This window comes from Sebastes fasciatus, chromosome 10 (assembly GCF_043250625.1).
Source record: "Sebastes fasciatus isolate fSebFas1 chromosome 10, fSebFas1.pri, whole genome shotgun sequence".
Lineage (NCBI taxonomy): Eukaryota > Metazoa > Chordata > Actinopteri > Perciformes > Sebastidae > Sebastes > Sebastes fasciatus.
In genome coordinates, this window is record NC_133804.1 from 28,291,412 (window position 1) to 28,309,175 (window position 17,764).

At 35.8% G+C, this 17,764-nt stretch overlaps 3 protein-coding genes across 5 annotated transcripts; 2 read left to right on the top strand and 1 right to left on the bottom strand.

Moving 5' to 3' along the window:
* The first annotated feature begins 1,513 nt into the window (after nt 1-1,513).
* On the top strand, nt 1,514-3,891 carry LOC141774858 (signal-regulatory protein beta-2-like). Of its 2 annotated transcripts, XM_074647670.1 has the most exons (6): nt 1,514-2,151; nt 2,258-2,584; nt 2,803-3,153; nt 3,314-3,454; nt 3,619-3,668; nt 3,748-3,891. In XM_074647670.1, the coding sequence occupies exons 1-6, from the start codon at nt 2,109-2,111 to the stop codon at nt 3,874-3,876; spliced, it is 1,041 nt and encodes a 346-aa protein (XP_074503771.1). In that variant the 5' UTR covers nt 1,514-2,108; the 3' UTR covers nt 3,877-3,891. The 2 variants fall into 2 exon arrangements, with proteins under 2 accessions (XP_074503771.1, XP_074503770.1); XM_074647669.1 differs by having other exon boundaries at nt 1,514-2,584.
* A 2,716-nt stretch (nt 3,892-6,607) lies between these two features.
* On the top strand, nt 6,608-9,155 carry LOC141775659 (uncharacterized). 2 transcript variants are annotated; one of them, XM_074649249.1, is made up of 6 exons: nt 6,609-6,823; nt 7,116-7,445; nt 7,551-7,910; nt 8,453-8,599; nt 8,716-8,756; nt 8,838-9,155. In XM_074649249.1, the coding sequence occupies exons 1-6, from the start codon at nt 6,781-6,783 to the stop codon at nt 8,970-8,972; spliced, it is 1,056 nt and encodes a 351-aa protein (XP_074505350.1). In that variant the 5' UTR covers nt 6,609-6,780; the 3' UTR covers nt 8,973-9,155. The 2 variants fall into 2 exon arrangements, with proteins under 2 accessions (XP_074505351.1, XP_074505350.1); XM_074649250.1 differs by lacking the exon at nt 8,716-8,756 and having other exon boundaries at nt 6,608-6,823.
* A 1,411-nt stretch (nt 9,156-10,566) lies between these two features.
* On the bottom strand, nt 10,567-14,839 carry LOC141774859 (immunoglobulin kappa light chain-like). The gene is made up of 6 exons (XM_074647671.1): nt 14,755-14,839; nt 14,275-14,619; nt 13,850-14,173; nt 12,650-12,766; nt 11,460-11,527; nt 10,567-11,063 (listed from the first exon to the last, which is right to left on the bottom strand). Exons 1-6 carry the CDS (start codon nt 14,795-14,797, stop codon nt 10,920-10,922), a joined length of 1,041 nt encoding a protein of 346 aa, XP_074503772.1. The 5' UTR covers nt 14,798-14,839; the 3' UTR covers nt 10,567-10,919.
* Between the last annotated feature and the right edge of the window lie 2,925 nt (nt 14,840-17,764).

The following is a 17,764-nucleotide window of genomic DNA, read 5'->3' on the forward strand; positions in this document are numbered from 1 at the left end:
AGGACCCACGGGGGAAATCAAATTCTAGTAACTGACGGAAGTTTATGCAGCACTTTAATGTTTCTGATGTGTATATTTATGTTGTTTGGTGTCAATGCTGTAACTATAGAGCAAATAAATAACTGATGAGTATTATTAGACTGCAAACCGACTGCATGTTATGAATAATGACCAACAGGTAGAGACGGGACTGTAGAAAAGCCCTTTTGGTATCACTATGAAGTGATGTGTTCATTATAAAGACATCAAAGTCCAGAAATGAACTGCCAGAGTTAATGGGTATGGAAAGATACTTACTTGTAGTGTTTCATCCAAACTCACACTAAACTAACACTAAAATACGTCTGATTGGGTCACAAACTGAAACAGCAACTTGCTGACACTGAAAGCAAAAACAATTGTTCCAAAAAAAACTCTTCAGTGTCTTACATCACTAATAATATCAAAATATTTAATCATCCGAGGTAGGCTGCGTATTAAATATGACCTGCTATTCACTTCCTGATTTTACAAATTGACTCAGATTGCCTGTTATGTATACTCCATTAAACAATTCACCGGCACAGATGTGATGTGAGACAATAAAATACATCCTCAACTAAAACCCCATTGTTTGATCATATATGACTAATGATATTGAGATTACATGAATGTTTACAGTCCACAAAATCAGGAACAAGCAGTCAACAAACATTTTGATTAGTTTGAATGAACTTGTACCAGAAGATGGCAGCAGAGTACAGAGAGAGAGAGGGGACTATTTGGGTTCAATATTGTGTTAACAAAACAGATATCCACCAGAAAGTAACTACCAAAGTAAACATGGGAGATACAAGGTAGCACATACAAATGCAAGGCTACATCTGCAACTATAGAAAGACAAAATTAATAAATAAAGTACAAGATGTTGCTTTAATCAAAAAGTAAGTTTGCCTTTCAAAATGGCCATTTTATTTAATTATAAATGTCATTCATATTTATTTTAGACAGATGACAGGCAGATTTTGTGAGGAGAGCAACATCCACGCACTAAATCCAAACCACAAATTTTAAATAAACAATGTTTCAATCACAGTCAGATCTACACATTTTCACCCTGTCGCTGCACTCTAAGTTTGAACTTTGACCTTGCCTGACCTTCAGTGCACAACCAATAAGATGACTATGACGTAACCTGACTCGTGATGAATTAAAAGCTCTATTCTCTGTGTTTCTGAATGTCTTCCCCATCTACTACTCTGAAAGAGGACAAGGGATGCCACAGTGAGCTATTTTTTCCACCAGTTAATAAACTTGTGACAACATCGATGTTACTGATTACACCGGACATTTTACAAGAAAAGATGACGCTCGATATCTGTAGGGCAATTTCTTTGATCTTTAATATTGGATAGCTGTGTGTCTGGCCTCTTTCACTGCAGGGCTTTCACAGGTGCACCGTGCACACCAGCAGAGTTTCAGTTCAGTTTCTGTTGAACTGAAACTAATAAATTCACAAAACACTTGTTGTATTGTGTAAAAGGTGCATCAGAAGTGTTTGAAATCTAATGAATATTGTCACATTTCAGTGGCTAATTTTTGTCCTCATACTTTGACACTGTGCTTGGATTAAAACTGAAAATGACACCACACAGGAAAATAATAATTATTATTTTTATGTGGTGAAATGTATCTACTTCTTTAAAGGTTTGCAGCATATTCAAGATACCACAGAAAAGCAGAAGTTGGTCTTTGAATGTTTTGGAAATGCAATGAACTGTTTGAAATGAATTGCTATTTAGGTTAAAGTTATATTCTAGCCAGAGGATGAAAACAGTGCTGCTGTTCTTTCCACACCACTGACGTCTGTATGTTTTAATTATAGAAATTATGAATCATGTTCTCATGACGCTCAGTGTCAAAACCAAACTGCTGGTGGCATCATGCGTGCAGGTTGGAAAGTACAAGTTGATCATTTCCACTTTTGTGTTAAACTGAAAACCAACATGACGACAGACCAATCAGATTGTTTTGAAACTGTTCCCTCCCATTTGATAGAGTCACATTAAGACTTATCATCCTGCAGTACGATCTGAATTAACTGCTGTCTTGAGTGGATTAACCAGAAAATGCTGATCATATTTTGCGTAGCTTTCATCTTCACATTTGGGAGTAAGTATGTGTACATAATTCAGTTTCACTTCTGTTATGTTTCACGTATTGTCACCTTTTTATGGTAACTTTGTTGTTAATGTATCATACACAATTTATTTTTCAGAATGCACAGACAACCAAAGCTTTGTGACGCAGACTGTTTGTGTTGGTGAAGATGTGATTCTAACATGTAGCCGCCAGTCTGGATCGTCAGGATACTTATTTTGGATCCGACTTGTTGCTGGAAACTTCCCTGAAATCTTAGCAGCCACTTATACTTTTGATGAAGGCAATGTTAATAAGGCTCCACGCATAACCGCAAAAAAAGAGCCTGGAACATTTGTTCTACATATTACCAAAACAGAGCGGAGTGATTCTGCATTTTACTACTGTCAACAAGTGGTTGAACTACAGTCAACATTTCTGAATAAAACCTTCCTGAGAGTCAAAGGTAAATGAAGCAATATTCACCTTGTTCAGATATTTGATTTCCTGCAGTTTTGTACAATGTGCGGTTCTCTCTTGCATTCGATACTATAAAATATATTCATGTGATTCATAAAAAGTTGCAGAAGTTTGTCTTTTGCGAACAAAAATATATTTTGTAAGGAAGGTTGGTGGCCTCATTGGGTTTAACTATACAGGAATATTGTTTTCCTCATTCCCCAGGACCAGAACCTGATATCACTGCCGTCACTCAAGACTTTCCGTCTGATCCGGTCCGTCCAGGAGACTCAGTGACTCTGCAGTGTTCAGTCCTCTCTGACTCTGAGAACAAATGTCCAGGAGAACACAGTGTGTTCTGGTTCAGAGCCGGATCACATGAATCTCATCCCAGTTTAATTTACGCTCATGGAAATGGTGGTGAATGTGAGAACAGTACCGAGGCTCGCTCTCAACAGAAATGTGTCTACAGCTACTCTAAGAACATCAGCTCCTCCGATGCCGGGACTTATTACTGTGCTGTGGCCACGTGTGGGGAGATATTTTTTGGAAATGGAACAAAACTGGACCTTGAAGGTAATTGCCATTTTGCATATTTAATATATTAGAAGTCAAGTTAAGTCCTTAAAAATCAACTTCTAGTAAATATTTATAATCTTACCAAGAGGCATATTTAAAGATAAATGATGTGCTTTTAAGCCTTGTTAACTTTTACCGTTTGTTCTTAATATTTCAGCCTCCAACATGTCGCTTGGTGATTGTCAGAGGGCAAATACAACTCTGTGTCTGTTGTGTGTAGCTTTGGCTCTAAGTTTGATTGTTATAGCCTCACTGATATACACCATCAAGAAAAAACAGAGCTTTCATGGCTGTGATGGTAATAAAACTTACTTCACTCTATCACGCATTGATTTAGTAAATTTTACTTGATAAACATTAGTGCTGTGTTTCTTTAGTCAGTCTATCCTTAATTTTCAAAATGAAATCCTTTGCATTCTTGCTGTACATGCTGATTTTTATTCATGGTTTATCATTTTATAGCCCTGCAAACACTTGCTGCAACAACCACTGGTGATCAACAAATTGAGCGGGTGAGTAATTTTGAAGATAAGATGTTTAGTTGTTAGTTGACTGCTTCCATCTAATAATGTTGTGCCATATATTATACAGATAGATGAAGACTCGTTGGTTTATGCTGTACCAAACTTCACCAGAGGGAAGAATGGCAGGAGTGCAAGGAGAGGAGCAAATTCAGTCGAGGGAGAGTGCATCTACAGTGGTGTCAGAGTTTTGGGATAGGAACAGCAACATACTGTATACACCGAAGGTCCTAATTGATGTTTGTTTAATGCTGACTGATATACTATGTGGCAGATGTTTCGCAGCATAATATGTTACATTAAATGGCAAATTTTTACTTCTGTAATTTGTTTATCTTTACCCAAAGTCAGTGTAATGTGTGTTTGCTACTCAACCTGTCTCTTTTGTGTGTAGTAAAAATGTTAAGCTCTATGGGGAAGATTTATGTTCAAGCTTTCTGTCACAAAAGGCAATATGATAACATTTGGACAAATAACTAACAAATAGGATGAAAGAACCAAGGTATGTAAAGTAAAATGTTTGAGTAATAGATTGCATGTAGTTAAAGCAATGTGAAACCAACACATAACAGACCACTAAGTGCTGATAAACTAACATTACAGTAGAGTACAATAATGTAGTAATCTATAGTTTATAGAATGAATGTATAGCATGGAATTTGTACACAAAAGTGAGTGCTAGGGTGACTTCTTTTAAATTTATTTCATTTATTTCTTTTGCACTGTTAAGCAAGGGAAATATACTACTGTAGTTTACAAAGGCTGACCGTTATATCAACTCATGGACTACTCACGAAATGAAACTGATTTTGATAACAGACTGTTACTAGTCTGAAAGCATGTATCATATTTTCTTAAATCCTAATCTTATGGTTAAAAACAAAAAATAAAGGTTTTTTTTAAAGTCAACCGGAATAGTCTAATATTTTTTTAAAGTTTCTTAAAACTCTTGAAATTAAGTTATGGCGTCAATAGCATGAATCTCCTTAAAATGTACTTGAATATTTATTAAATCTCCACAAATCAGTTTTTCTTAACTATGATTCCTTGGATAATTTTAACTTGATTATTAAAGCTTTTAGGCTTGTTGCATTTTGAACTATGCCCATCAGGGCCACACATTATATTCTATATTATATTATATTATATTATACTATTTGGTCTGCATACTGGCATTTTCAATTACTAAATTTTGCAATGTGGATGTACAGTATTGCTTATTGAAACACAGCTCGATATATATAGATATATACTATATCTAGATATAGATATATATATATCTAGATATATTTTATCTAGATATAATATATCTAGATATATAATATATATATAGATATTAATATATGTATAATGTATATTATACATATTAATATATAATATATATTAATATGTAATATATATATTAATATATATTTATATATAATATAGGTAGAACAGAATTCAGTTTTTTGCATGCAGTATAAATGTGTTATTTTACCTATTCAAAAATGGTGTATTTCTGGTATATACTATGACAGTTTTCCTAAAATTAAATTTAAAAAATCATGATATATCGCCTCTGTATCATGATACGTATGGTATTGCCAGATTATTGCCAATACACAGCCCTAACATTTACTGTTGGGAGGAAACAGGATGCAAACTTTTCTCTCCTGTGTCAAAGTCTCTTTATATGGCCAACCCTCTACCCCGATAGGTCACTATCACATCTGCTACAACTACAACATGCTGCTTCTGCCTCTAAGAGCAGGAAGTCAGGATTTGCACGACCATAAGAGGTCGCTTGTCAGAAAATGGTTACTGTAACAGAGAAAGTTGTTTAAAGCATTTAAACAAATGACTGATGTTGTGTCCCTTGTTGTGCAGTTAATTTCCTGAGAACTCTGGCATTTCAACTCTGGCACAGACAAAACAACTGCTGCACAAACACAATTTGGAAAGGAAAGTGTCGGTCCACTTCTAAGAGAAGTCTTTAGTCTGCAGTTTATGTGTTGAGATGGCCAACCACTGGATTGTTGGACAGTGGTGTTGCACATGGTGATTTAAGATGATCTGGTAATGATTGTCACAGTTATCAGCTCCAGTGTGAGCATCCTCCCACCCCAATTCTCAGAAAATGAAAATGACTTAAAATAAAGGTGTCTTTCTTTTGCTCGAGTCCTACATCATACATGCAGCATTTCCTGACTGAAAGTGGGTTAAGAGGCAACCACACGTTGTATTTGAGAGCAGCAATTCATATGTAATCCGCTTAATCATTAACCAGGAAGTCGATGGGTGGGTGAAAAGAACACCGGACTTTCGCTCAGGAAACCCCCGTTTGTCAAACCAGAAGTCAACATTTCTTAACTCCACTTCTGTAGCAGTTTTTTAACCCAAACCACGATCTTTTCCTAAACGTAACCAATTTGTTTTTGTTGCCTAAACCTGACCAAGTTGTTTTCCTGTGAAGACCGAAGTTTATCTTGAAAAGACTGCATGCATGTAACGAGCAGAACTTGACACGTTACTGGACATTCGTAGGAGAATGCACAAAAAATGAGGAATAGCTTTCTGTAAGATATCATGCAAACCGTTGTATGAGGATACGTAGCATTGTGTGTAGCCTATGTTAGACATTTAGCCCAAGTACAGCCTTGCAGAGCTGCTAGCATGGCCGCAGTCTTGTTTACTTGTGGATTTGTGTAACACTGATGATGCAGGATGAATGCTTTATTTGTCACTTCAACTTCTAGTTCACTTGTAATGAAGGCTCTGTGGACCTGGGATGGAATTGAACAAAAGGCAGCAATATAAAATTGTCTTTCTTCATCCAGCCAAAGAGAACTGAATACTAAGTCTGTCCTTTATAACACATTATCGAAACCAACTTTAGTGGGGGCAGTAGCAAAACAAAAATGATTATGCTGCAGTTTGCCATTCCTCTCTTGTATTCGAACAGACCACAAAACCTCAAGGGTCTTAAGGTTGCATAAGAACATTGACACAGGAAATGTACTTTTGAAACCTCCCTACTGTGACGGTCTGACCCGTCACCAACATCTTATATCATCACCTTTACTCTGTGAAAAAGCAACGAATATCCTAACAAGAGACCATCAGGATGATCCTTTTATGCAGTACACTGCTTCTTCTCCATCAAGGATGTAAGTGCAATCTAACTCCGTCCAAACTATTTATCATTTCAGTATTCTGTGAGGGAAAAAAAGTTTATTTTCTGAATGATTTTTTTTAAATATTTGTAGTAAGTGAATTATGGCCGCCTTTCTTTTAACAGTTAGTATGTAATTAAACATTTATATTTTTAGCTGTAGTTTCAGAAATAAATGTGTATATAAATGCATAGTTTGTTCTTCATTTTGTAATACTACATTATACATATAGATAATGATTACTATGTATTACCGATCATGTACTCTCCATTGTCTTTTAATTCAGATGCGCTGATCTCAGTGACCACAGTTCAACTGGGTGAACCTGCAATCTTCAAATGTTTTTTCCCTGATTCGGATTATAGCAATACACGAGTCAAGTGGTACAAGCAGAGTATTGGTGATACTCTTGAATTAATGAGTACACTGATGAAAGGCACTGCAAATCCTTCGTTTGAACCAGAGTTTCCTCCTTCAAAATGCTTTGCAAACCTTTCAAAAACCACGAGCACTATGACCATTTTGAAGACAACCCCAGAAGATGAGGCAGTGTATCACTGTGCATTCACTACCTGGAGTGACGATGAGTGGACTGGCACGTATTTGTCTTTAAAAGGTAATGCATGTCAGTAATGTGTATAATTGCAAATATCCGACTCTGCTTATTAAGTTGCATGACACAGACAACTTTTCACAATTTGTACTCTTTTGTATTTTTTAGGAAACACTCAGAGGTCGACGGACTTTACTGTTGTTCAGCGGCCGACAGCATCTGATCCAGTTCATCCAGGCGACTCCGTCACTCTCCAGTGTTCGGTCCTCTCCGACTCTGAAAAGAAGTCCTGTTCTGGAGATTACAGTGTGCACTGGTTTGGAGTCGGATCGGATAAATCTCATCCAAACATCATCTACACTGATGGAAATAGACATGATGAATGTGAGAAGAGATCTGATACTCAGAGGAGTTGTGTTTATCGCTTCTCCAAGAACGTCAGCCACTCTGATGCCGGGACTTACTACTGTGCCGTCGCCACATGTGGGGAGATAATATTTGGACATGGAACAAAACTGGACATTGAAGGTAAGAATCATTATTCAGTTTTAACATGTTTTTTCCATTTTATTGCCACCTCAAGTGCTTTTAAGGTTGGAAAAATCCTCTTATTCTACACTGTTTAACAGCATGATATACTGTATATTCTGTATTAGCTTGTTTCATCCCAAGACTCTGTGTTTTCATGGCTTCACCATTCCATTAAATGGAAATATTCTACATGTCTTGGGCATCATTTTACACACATTTCTAACAAATTCATTCTATCATATTTGGTATCTTACTATCTTTATGATAGGAAGGAAAGGAAATGATGTTCTGTGGGTTTGAACAATGTTTTGCTGTACATCATAAGTTATTAATGACCAACCCACCGGGAAGTCAATGTGGTTTAAGAGTTTAATAAGGAAATTGCATATTTGAGTGTCGATTAGTCTTAATTAGAGGTCAAATAAAATCCATACGGATTGATTGTAAGCAAATATTTATGACAAGTAAAATCCTCGTTGGTTGAATATAATTTTCATTTATTTTTACTAAATATTATTGTGTGTTTTTTCATGTTTCAGGAACCAGCTCACGGTCACATGGTGTTTTACTGACGGACAGTACATTTCTGTCCCTGCAGTGTGCGGTCTGGGCTATATGTCTGATTGTTATAGCCGTCCTCATTTACGCCATCAAGAAAAACAAGTGTGACTATTGCAATACTAAAGGTAATAGAAGTTAACTCACTATATCGCACATTATTTAGCTGATAGTAATGTCATCAGTGTTCTAACAAACTAGTTCATCCTGATCTATTTTATTCTTTATCTATATCATATTATAGCTGTTTCCCTGCAAGAAAATGTTGCAAAAAGGAATTTAAAGGTAAGATCAACTTATCAAAATACTTACGATGCATCTTGATCGGTATTGTCATCTCACATAATTTGCGATACATTTTCTCAGAGAAATGAAGACGGATGGATTTATTCTACTGTCGTCTTTACCGTGATGGAAACTGGCAGAGGTGGAAAGAAGGATGCAAAAGCAGCGGAGAGAGAGAGGATCTACGCTGCTGTCAAGGCTTTCGGGTTGGATTAGCATGTTAGGTGGACTGTTTGAGATCAGTGTGTGATAGTTGATGTTATTCTTTTTAAAGCTAAAGGCTGTTGTTATATGTGGCTATTAGGTAGTGGTGTGCACATGATGTATATCTTGATTTAATGTTTTGTTGTTACGCTTACATGTAAAACTAGTTGATTGAATTAAAACAATTTTGTTCCATTTATGTATGTTGTCTTCTAACTTTGTGAAAAGGTGATAAGCACAGTACAGCTATGAGTGAAGACCTTTCATCCATCTGTGCTGCTGTGACACCGAAACTTTTACTGTCACACACACTTTCTATCTTTGTCAACTGGGTTATTTTTAGTCTTTTCACCTCAAAACATCCTTTAACATGAACATTTCTAAAATCAGAGTTCTTAATATGATGGGGGTTAAATTTAATGTGTAATGTGAAGTCCCAACTGGAAAGTTCCAATTGTTTTCATTATTACCAATTAAAGGCAGAGTTGTGGAGCTGGTTAATAAAATGCTATGATCATTCAAAGTGTTAACCAACAATTTATACTGGTAAATACAATAATAGTCAGACAGTAGTGGAATCCAATCTAATCTAGTTCACACTAATTCAGCACAGTTGGTGTGAAGAGCAGAATAGCCTATAGGGGGCACTAAAAGGACATGGTTTTGTGTTGTTTTTTTTTCAAATATGCATTGCTGACATTTTAGTGAAAAAAGTAAATAGATTTTGATTGATTTCTGTTTTCATGCTTCTAAAATAATTTAGACACCGTTTAGCCATCTAACATACAGTCATGCACTCTGACCCCATGATGACACACATTGAGTGACAGCCCCCTCATTTGCATAATGAGGCAGTGTAGTACATTAAAGTATAAATGCATAATGTATAATTTATAACATAATATTATATTGTAATGTATGAATACAGAAATAAATAAGTGGTGAAATGCAAAGGGAAACTCGTAATAAACACACATAAAAATAAATATAAAATTAATAAAAATTAATACAAAAATAAATAATTAAATAAAAAAATAATTGCAAAAATTCAAAATAAATAAAATTAAATGTAAAAATAAATAAGAGGTCAAATTAAACAGGACTAAATAAGGGAATTAATACAAAGATAAATAAATGGAGAAGCAAATTAAAACAGAAATATCAATTTATGTCACATTTTATCAATTAATTAATTGTTACATTTATTTTTAATATTTTTGCTACATTTAATGACTTATTTATTATTGAGTCATTTATTTATTTATTCATATATTTTAGATTTTGGCAGGTTCTGTTCTCCATCTGTGTGTTGGTGATGTGAAGAGACATAAAACCCAGCCTCACCTTTGACCAGTGACGGGCTGACTTGTGAAGAAAAACTAACCATTTATCTCTGTTTTGCCACAAAAACTGCAGCGTGCAGCATTCTGAGTGATTTGCAGCCACTTCATGTCCTCTTTTATGCAAATTGTGGGATGTCCATTTGAAAAAAAAATGTTGTTGCAAGGCCCTGATCATAAACATACACACACAAGCCACAGTACAACACACATGGCCAAGTATACCGACATCTATTCAAATTGCAGTAATAAAACAAATAGCATGTAAGTCACTTTATTAGTAGCAAACTCAGCAATTAGTAGTACAGCTTGGATGTAACATCATTGTTCAATGGATATGGCAAACTCACATATTCTGTCCTCATGTACTGATGTGCAAATAATTTATTATTTTCAACTTAAGCTTTTCTCAGTTACCCACTTTTGCCTGTACAACCAGTCACGTTTTGCATTCTGTCATTTGTCACAAGATGAACTTGACCTATAGGAAGCGCTTATTTAATACCAAATTATTAAGAAAATGAATTAACAGCATGGCATTTGTTAAAAACATTCAAAGCTGAGCTAAGCCGAAGCTCTATGAGAAGACTTGGTGTTTGGTTAGCATGCAGGCGCTGCTCTACCTGGGCTGCTGCTGTGTGTGGTAGTCTGCTCTCACAGGAGAGTACACACACTCTGGTGACTCTCTCTTTTTCGTCACTCTTGTCACTTTTCTTGCGGAGAAATTCAGTGCTGCATAGTTCAATGCTTCTTCGTCACCACCCTGCAAATAAATAATTGTCTATTAATAATTTTTATAGATTAAGGACTATAAAATGAAGCACAGATAATCACAACCAAGTCTAGAATATACAGTAGTGAACATGAGTACCAACAGTACGCTTGTTTACATTCCAGCCAAACAACGTTGCACTGGTGGAAGTTAACGCTTATGTTTTAAGAAATACTAGATACGTAGTTTCATTCTACTCTGTAGGTTTTATTGACAACCTGTAACACATTGGCAAAAGATTCAGTTATGAATAAATCGACGCAGGAAACAGTGCGAGACAGAGAAGCCTGAGGAGTCCAGAGTCAGAATAACGTAGCATAGTTTAAAACTAGGATGCTTTTTGCCTCTGAATTTGATGCTAAGTATCAAGATTTTAAACATATTTACCAGGTCAGCTTGTTGATCCACTGTTGACTTGTCATGTCCAGGATTACGGGCGGCACTCCTTGCTCCTGCTGATGAAAGCAAAGCCTTTAGAAAGTGTGTACACACTGTGAACGGCTGTCATATCAATGTGACTTTAATCAACCTCAAGACCTCACATTTCAGTTCTTTACTTTACGTTTTCTAGATGAATATGATACCAGTATCTTAACTCTAGCTTTAAAACTGAGCTACAGCCTCTTGAAGACTATAATGTTGCATCCTAGAGGGTTTTATTCTTTTTCATATTTATTAAGGCCGTCAAAGGTAATGAGATAATAACACATTAACGCAAATTTGTTTTAACTGCACTAATTTCTTCAACGCTTTAACGCAATTAATCCTTTGGAGGTTGTAGCGGGCTCAGTTTTAAAGATAGAGATGAGATACTGGCATCATATGAAACCTAATAATGTATAGTTTGATGTAACGTAATCAGTGTAACAGCTCTGTGTGATTTCATTGGGACAACACATACATTTGTTACTTTCTATCACAAAATTTGTCAAATCAAAACAGAATGTCGTGACAAATGTCAGTTGAATTTTAAGGTATTCATATGTAAATGTACCCCTCGAGTTTTTTCCCTTTTATGGGACTTCGCGGTTGGAATTTATCTCAGAAAATATTGTATTCTATTCATCCCACATTTACCATACAATTGTAGTTATAAGTTTGCAAAATTTGGATTTACATTTACAAAACATATGGTGAGATCTAACAATGACTCCGTTTATTTAAAAGGTGAAAAGGGGCAGATGCAGTGTTGCAAAGGTATCTTTCACAAACGGTATGTCGGCATACAGAACATTTATTTTGAGCAAGATTTAGTTTTCCATGTCCACTTTTGACATTATGTAAAGACGCACGTGTGTTGTCCCAAAGAAGACATATGAATGGATGTTTAAAATGACCCAGGATTTAAAGTGGCAACCACATAATCAGAGGTTCACAGTTTATATCCTTGGGGCTAAAACTGATAAATTACTACCTATACTAGATTGGCAGGGGAAAAAAAGACAAGATAGAGGAGAACTAAATTATTCAATAGCTCTTATAAACAAATCCAACTGCATTTTTTTAGGCGTTCTAAATGTTAGAACATGAGCATAAATCAATGCCTAAATAAATCCATGTATAGTTGAGGAACCTACCTTTGCAGTGTTCACAAACTCTCCTTCGACTTACGCAGAAAATAAGGACAACAATCACCGTCACACAGCCGGCCAACAGGGCTCCAAGCACAATGAGTACTGGGTCCAGTTTAGGTCCTGGAATGAGAGAAATGTCAAAATAGACACTTATCACATCACTTATGTTTGTTTGTTTATTTCAATGACTACCTGGAGCAATATTAAGAGTAACTCAAAAAAAAAATTGTCATGCAAAATAGTCATTATTTGCTTTTCAAGATGCTGTCATGTTTTCAAGTATGATGTTTTCTCTAAGTCAAAACTATCCTTCTTCCATTTGTTGTAGCAAGGAGTTTTAATAATTTTCTTTCCTTGCACCATGTTTATCAAAACCTCTTTTGAGAATAAACAGACACATACAAGAAAGGCACGAAAACATGTCTTCTTTGACTAACATTTAACATGTCAAAGAGCTGAGATTCTGTCTTGCGTAAAAATGCAACTTGAAAGGGACTTATGCACATCGATTTTTAGAAAGATATTTATCGACAAATAAATATATGCAGAGTAGTAACCATAAATTACTGATATTATACATTTATATACATTTATATATATATATATATATAATCCAATCTGACCAGCTTTTACGTACAACCCATTTGTACCCAAAGACTATCTTTAGTATGATAAGGAAAAATGCCACACCATTTGTTTGATTCATCAAAAGTCTTGAAATTTGGAACAGACATAACTTTGAAATGTTTAGATCACATGAGAAATCACTTTCTATCAATGATCAAAAATGATTTTTGAAACACTATGCAATATCTTTAATATTCAACTTGTTATGAGTTCATAGATACCAAATACTTGATTGTGCTCTTTGTAGTTTCTGAGATACAGCCATTTAGTTATAATACTAAATCTAGTCTTTGTGCGCATGTAACGACTGTTTATTCCTAAAATATAATGGAGTCTGTTGCAAAAACAGTAGTCCCATCATGTGCCCGAATACTAGATATAGTATGATAACAAAAACTCACTTTTCAGCCAAATGATTTGACCTATTTTGAAAATGTCTTCACATTTGGGCATAGGCAAGCCCAGAGAACACTTCCATCACCACCAAAGGAAATAAAACAATTTCAGTTGCGGGCACAAATGGGTTAAAATGTACTAAAGATTTAATAATTCAACATTAAAGACTTTAAAACGTACTTGTTTCCACTTTGGTTCCTTCACCCAACAGGATCTCTCCACATGTGACCACAGCGCAGTAGTAAGTCCCATTATCAGAGGAGTTCTGTATAGTTTTGGACAGACTGTAGACACAACTTCTTTCCTCTTGTTCATCACTGTGAGTGTAAATGATGCCGGGATGAGATTGTCCTGATCCAGATCTGAACCAGTACACATCCTGTTTACCTGGACACTGGACTTCTTTGTTCTTGGAGTGAAGTGAACACTGGAGAGTCACTGAGTCGCCCGGCTGGACCGACTTCGGACTTTGTTTCACGTAGAAAGATTTCTGATGCTTACGATCTGCATGATTTAGTTAAAAAAGACATCAAAAGGAATTAGATCTTAATTATTTGTACGATATAAAAACTTGGCACAAACGCTGAAAGTAAAATATATGTTACCGTTCACAGCCAAGAAGATGCCATTAACAAAACTCTGTGAATATGCTGTTCCCTTGTGACAGAAGTATGTTGCTTCGTCCTCTTTGCTGACATTTGTGATGGTAAGATTATACTGATTCTTCCCCGCTGTGACTTTGAAACGTGAGTTGTTAAATTGTGTATCAAGTTTTGGTTGAGTAAAAGTTCCTGTAACAACTGTTTGGATCATAAATCCAAGAGGCTGCTTATACCAGTAAAAGAAGTGTCCTTCCTTCTCAGAAACTGGACAGTGCAAAGTAACATTTACACCAACTTCAACTACAGTCATAGAGATCTGGTGAGAAACCTCTTCAGCTTGAATCAGGTCTGAAGAAAAGAGACAAATACAGATCAACACAAGACAAAAACAGTGACGAATGTAAAAATCTACCATAAGAAATAACTTTGACTTGTCTTTTAACAAACAATATAAACATTCATATGGTTTAAAGTTGCACTTACACACTGTACTGAGAAGAAACAAAGCAGCCAGTCTTCCGATCATTGTGGTAAAACACCCTTCTCTTGCTCAACTGATGTCTTCCTACCTAAATAAAGGTTGTCACATGATCATCAAAGTGTGCAAAGTGGAAATCCTTCTGATTGGCTGAAATGTAGTAAATGCACTTCCTCTTAAATTTAGCAAATCCATGATCCACTTTCAACAACTCTTAGACGCACATGTATTGTTTGTCGTTTTTTACTGTTATACTACTTTATGCAAAGGGTGCATGAATTATCATGAATTAATGTGTTACATAATCCATGAAAAAGCATGAATTATTAATGTAGTACTTCATAATCGGGAATATACAATAATTAAAATCTCATGCAAAAGATAATGTAAGAACAATACATTAATTGATGCAACAACTATGGTACTACTTTTTCATGACTTCATCATGTTTGTAGCCCTTCAAATACAGTGGTGACCTGGTCCTTCTTTAACACAGATAAATAATTATATGCAATTTCTATACATCTTGTGTTTTTGCCAAGAAAATGTTATTGCTTTCTTATGTGACATAATGTTTGTATTGGTAATAGTAAGTTATCTTATACTACGTGATACATACAACTTTTCTGTTCCTAACTAGTATTGATAATTGAAATGGAAAAGCTGTTAACTTTTCCTGCTTGGTCCGGTGTCGATAACGTTACTCGCTCCCGTTGCCGCCTCTCTATCTCTCTCTTGCTTCACCACTCACGTAAGTTGTAAGTTGCAACCTCACCACTAGATACCGATAGATCATACACGCTGTTCCTGTAAGTCATGCATGAACTCATGATAATTCATGCATTAATTCATGATAATTCATGCACCCGATGTTTCCAAAGCACTTTCCAAACTTATAAATAAACAAAAGTTGTCATAATAATTAAAACATTTATTTATTAAGCGAGGGAAAGACAGTGTGAATAAGAGCCAGCAAACAGAAAGCAGTCTGTATATTTGTCCATCACAACTTCCCCCAATCACAGATGAAAGACAACAAAGAAGCAGGAAGCTTTTTATGTTGTAAGCACACTCAGTCTTTCTGTCTGGATTGTTTGAAAAATACTGTTTCAGGAGATTGTTTGACTGGAGAATGACTGCTTTGTCTTTCGTAAAGGCAATCTGCATTTGTGTCTTGAAAACAACATGCAAAGCCACAGGCAGAAGCTACACTGAGAGACAAAAGCTGTGGTGGGCCATTTTTCCGCCTTTGACCAACCACCAAGGCTGTTTACGCAGAAGAGACCCGACTATAGGCTTCAACAGGAAATGAAGTGAGGTTAGAGGTTCAAAAAGAAAGAGCTACAAGGGGCTAATTTTAGTTTAACCAGTTGACCTGATTGTTATAGTTTTACTTATATACTCATTTCTAGCATAAATCACTGTCTTTCTTTCCCATTCAGTCCTAGTCAATGTCACATGTGGAGCTTACAGCGCCATTATGAAAAAAGTAATGAAGTAGAGCAACACACTCCGCTCTTGATGTCACAGAAAACAAGAATCTGCACTCACATGGCGCGAGGTTCAGCTGCGTTTTTTTTCTATTTATGTGGCTTTACCATGTGATATACACTGGAACAGATCTTAAAGGAATATTTGCTCTCTTCCAAAAGTTAGATGAGAAGACAGATACCACTCTCATGTTTGTGCAATGAATATGGAGCTGGAGCAAAGAGGCAAGTAGCTTCAGGGGGAAACTGCTAGCCTGGCTCTCCAAAGTTTAAAAAAATACACCAACTTGCACACCGAAAGCTCACTAATTAGTACAATTGATCCATGAACATGTACCCCAAGGAGTTATTAGAATAATAACATTTGCGTGTCTTTGTGGCATGATGCCTCAAATATTATCGGGTGAGAGTTCAGGATTCATCACCGGTAAATTTGAAAATGATATGTTTAATACAAACAAACCGATGAGTGAATGAAGACTTGCGGTAAAGTCTCTTTCTGATTTACCAGATAGAAGAAGTAGGTCAAAGCTGTGGGAAGATGACAGCGAGAAGCTCTGCTCTTACCACAAATACCTGGGTGGGAACAGTGACTGAGTAGCATTCCCCCCCTCTCACCGATGACCCCTAAAGAAAAGCTGCTAACCACAGACAAGTGCAGTCAGAACACACTGTGTCCATAACCCTAGTATCACTATAGAATCACATGGTAAAACTAAATGTGTGTCCTTCACCTGTATCTGCAGTACTCCTGTAAGCTTTTATTGTGAAATTAATGACAACAATAATGTCAATTCAATTGTTGCCTGTTGGGCTCGAGTTTGCCATGTTATGATTTGAGCATATTTTTTATGCTAAATGCAGTACCTGTGAGGGTTTCTGGACAATATTTGTCATTGTTTTGTGTTGTTAATTGATTTCCAATAATAAACATATACATACATTTGCATAAAGCAAGCATATTTGCCAAATCCCATGTTGATAAGAGTATTAAATACTTGACAAATCTCCCTTTAAGGTGTGTGTATCTGACATTTGGTGCCCACTTCTAACAAGGCTTGTGAGCAAACAATAAAACAACGTTGGTATCACATAGTATCTCCGGTTTGTCAGTTAGTGTAGAAAAAAACGGATAAATGTATTTTTGTTGTGAAGTAAATGCAATGGAATGGAGGAGGGAGAATGAGACATCTAGTGGCTGAATGTCATCAATGTTATAAATAGTACCTTTAATATCCCAACTTACGTATGTAAACGGCTCAGGAGGGTTGTTGTTAATTGATTACCAATGATAAATATATACTGTATATTCCCATATTGATAAGAGTATTAAATACTCCCTTTTAAGGTACATTTTGAACAGATACAAAATGTGAGATTCATTTGCGATTAATCATGATTAACTATGGACAATCATGCAATTAATCGCTATTAAATATTTTGTATCGATTGACAGTCCTAATAATGATAAAGACAGGTTGGTCCAGCAGCAGATTAATGATATTAAACACTTATTTAATGCAAC

What these genes read in the sequence shown, in the direction of transcription:
- LOC141774859 (XM_074647671.1), bottom strand. Translation starts at nt 14,797, where the DNA reads ATGATCGGAAGACTGGCTGCTTTGTTTCTTCTCAGTACAGTGT. An exon ending in GTTTCTTCTCAGTACAGTGT is followed by an intron (nt 14,620 to 14,754) that starts GTAAGTGCAACT and finishes TCTTTTCTTCAG; the next exon opens with ACCTGATTCAAGCTGAAGAG. An exon ending in TGGATCAACAAGCTGACCTG is followed by an intron (nt 11,064 to 11,459) that starts GTAAATATGTTT and finishes ATTTATTTGCAG; the next exon opens with GGTGGTGACGAAGAAGCATT.
- LOC141775659 (XM_074649249.1), top strand. Translation starts at nt 6,781, where the DNA reads ATGATCCTTTTATGCAGTACACTGCTTCTTCTCCATCAAGGAT. An exon ending in GCTTCTTCTCCATCAAGGAT is followed by an intron (nt 6,824 to 7,115) that starts GTAAGTGCAATC and finishes CTTTTAATTCAG; the next exon opens with ATGCGCTGATCTCAGTGACC. An exon ending in AACAAAACTGGACATTGAAG is followed by an intron (nt 7,911 to 8,452) that starts GTAAGAATCATT and finishes TTCATGTTTCAG; the next exon opens with GAACCAGCTCACGGTCACAT.
- LOC141774858 (XM_074647669.1), top strand. Translation starts at nt 2,188, where the DNA reads ATGTTTCACGTATTGTCACCTTTTTATGGTAACTTTGTTGTTAATGTA. An exon ending in AACCTTCCTGAGAGTCAAAG is followed by an intron (nt 2,585 to 2,802) that starts GTAAATGAAGCA and finishes CTCATTCCCCAG; the next exon opens with GACCAGAACCTGATATCACT. An exon ending in GAGCTTTCATGGCTGTGATG is followed by an intron (nt 3,455 to 3,618) that starts GTAATAAAACTT and finishes ATCATTTTATAG; the next exon opens with CCCTGCAAACACTTGCTGCA.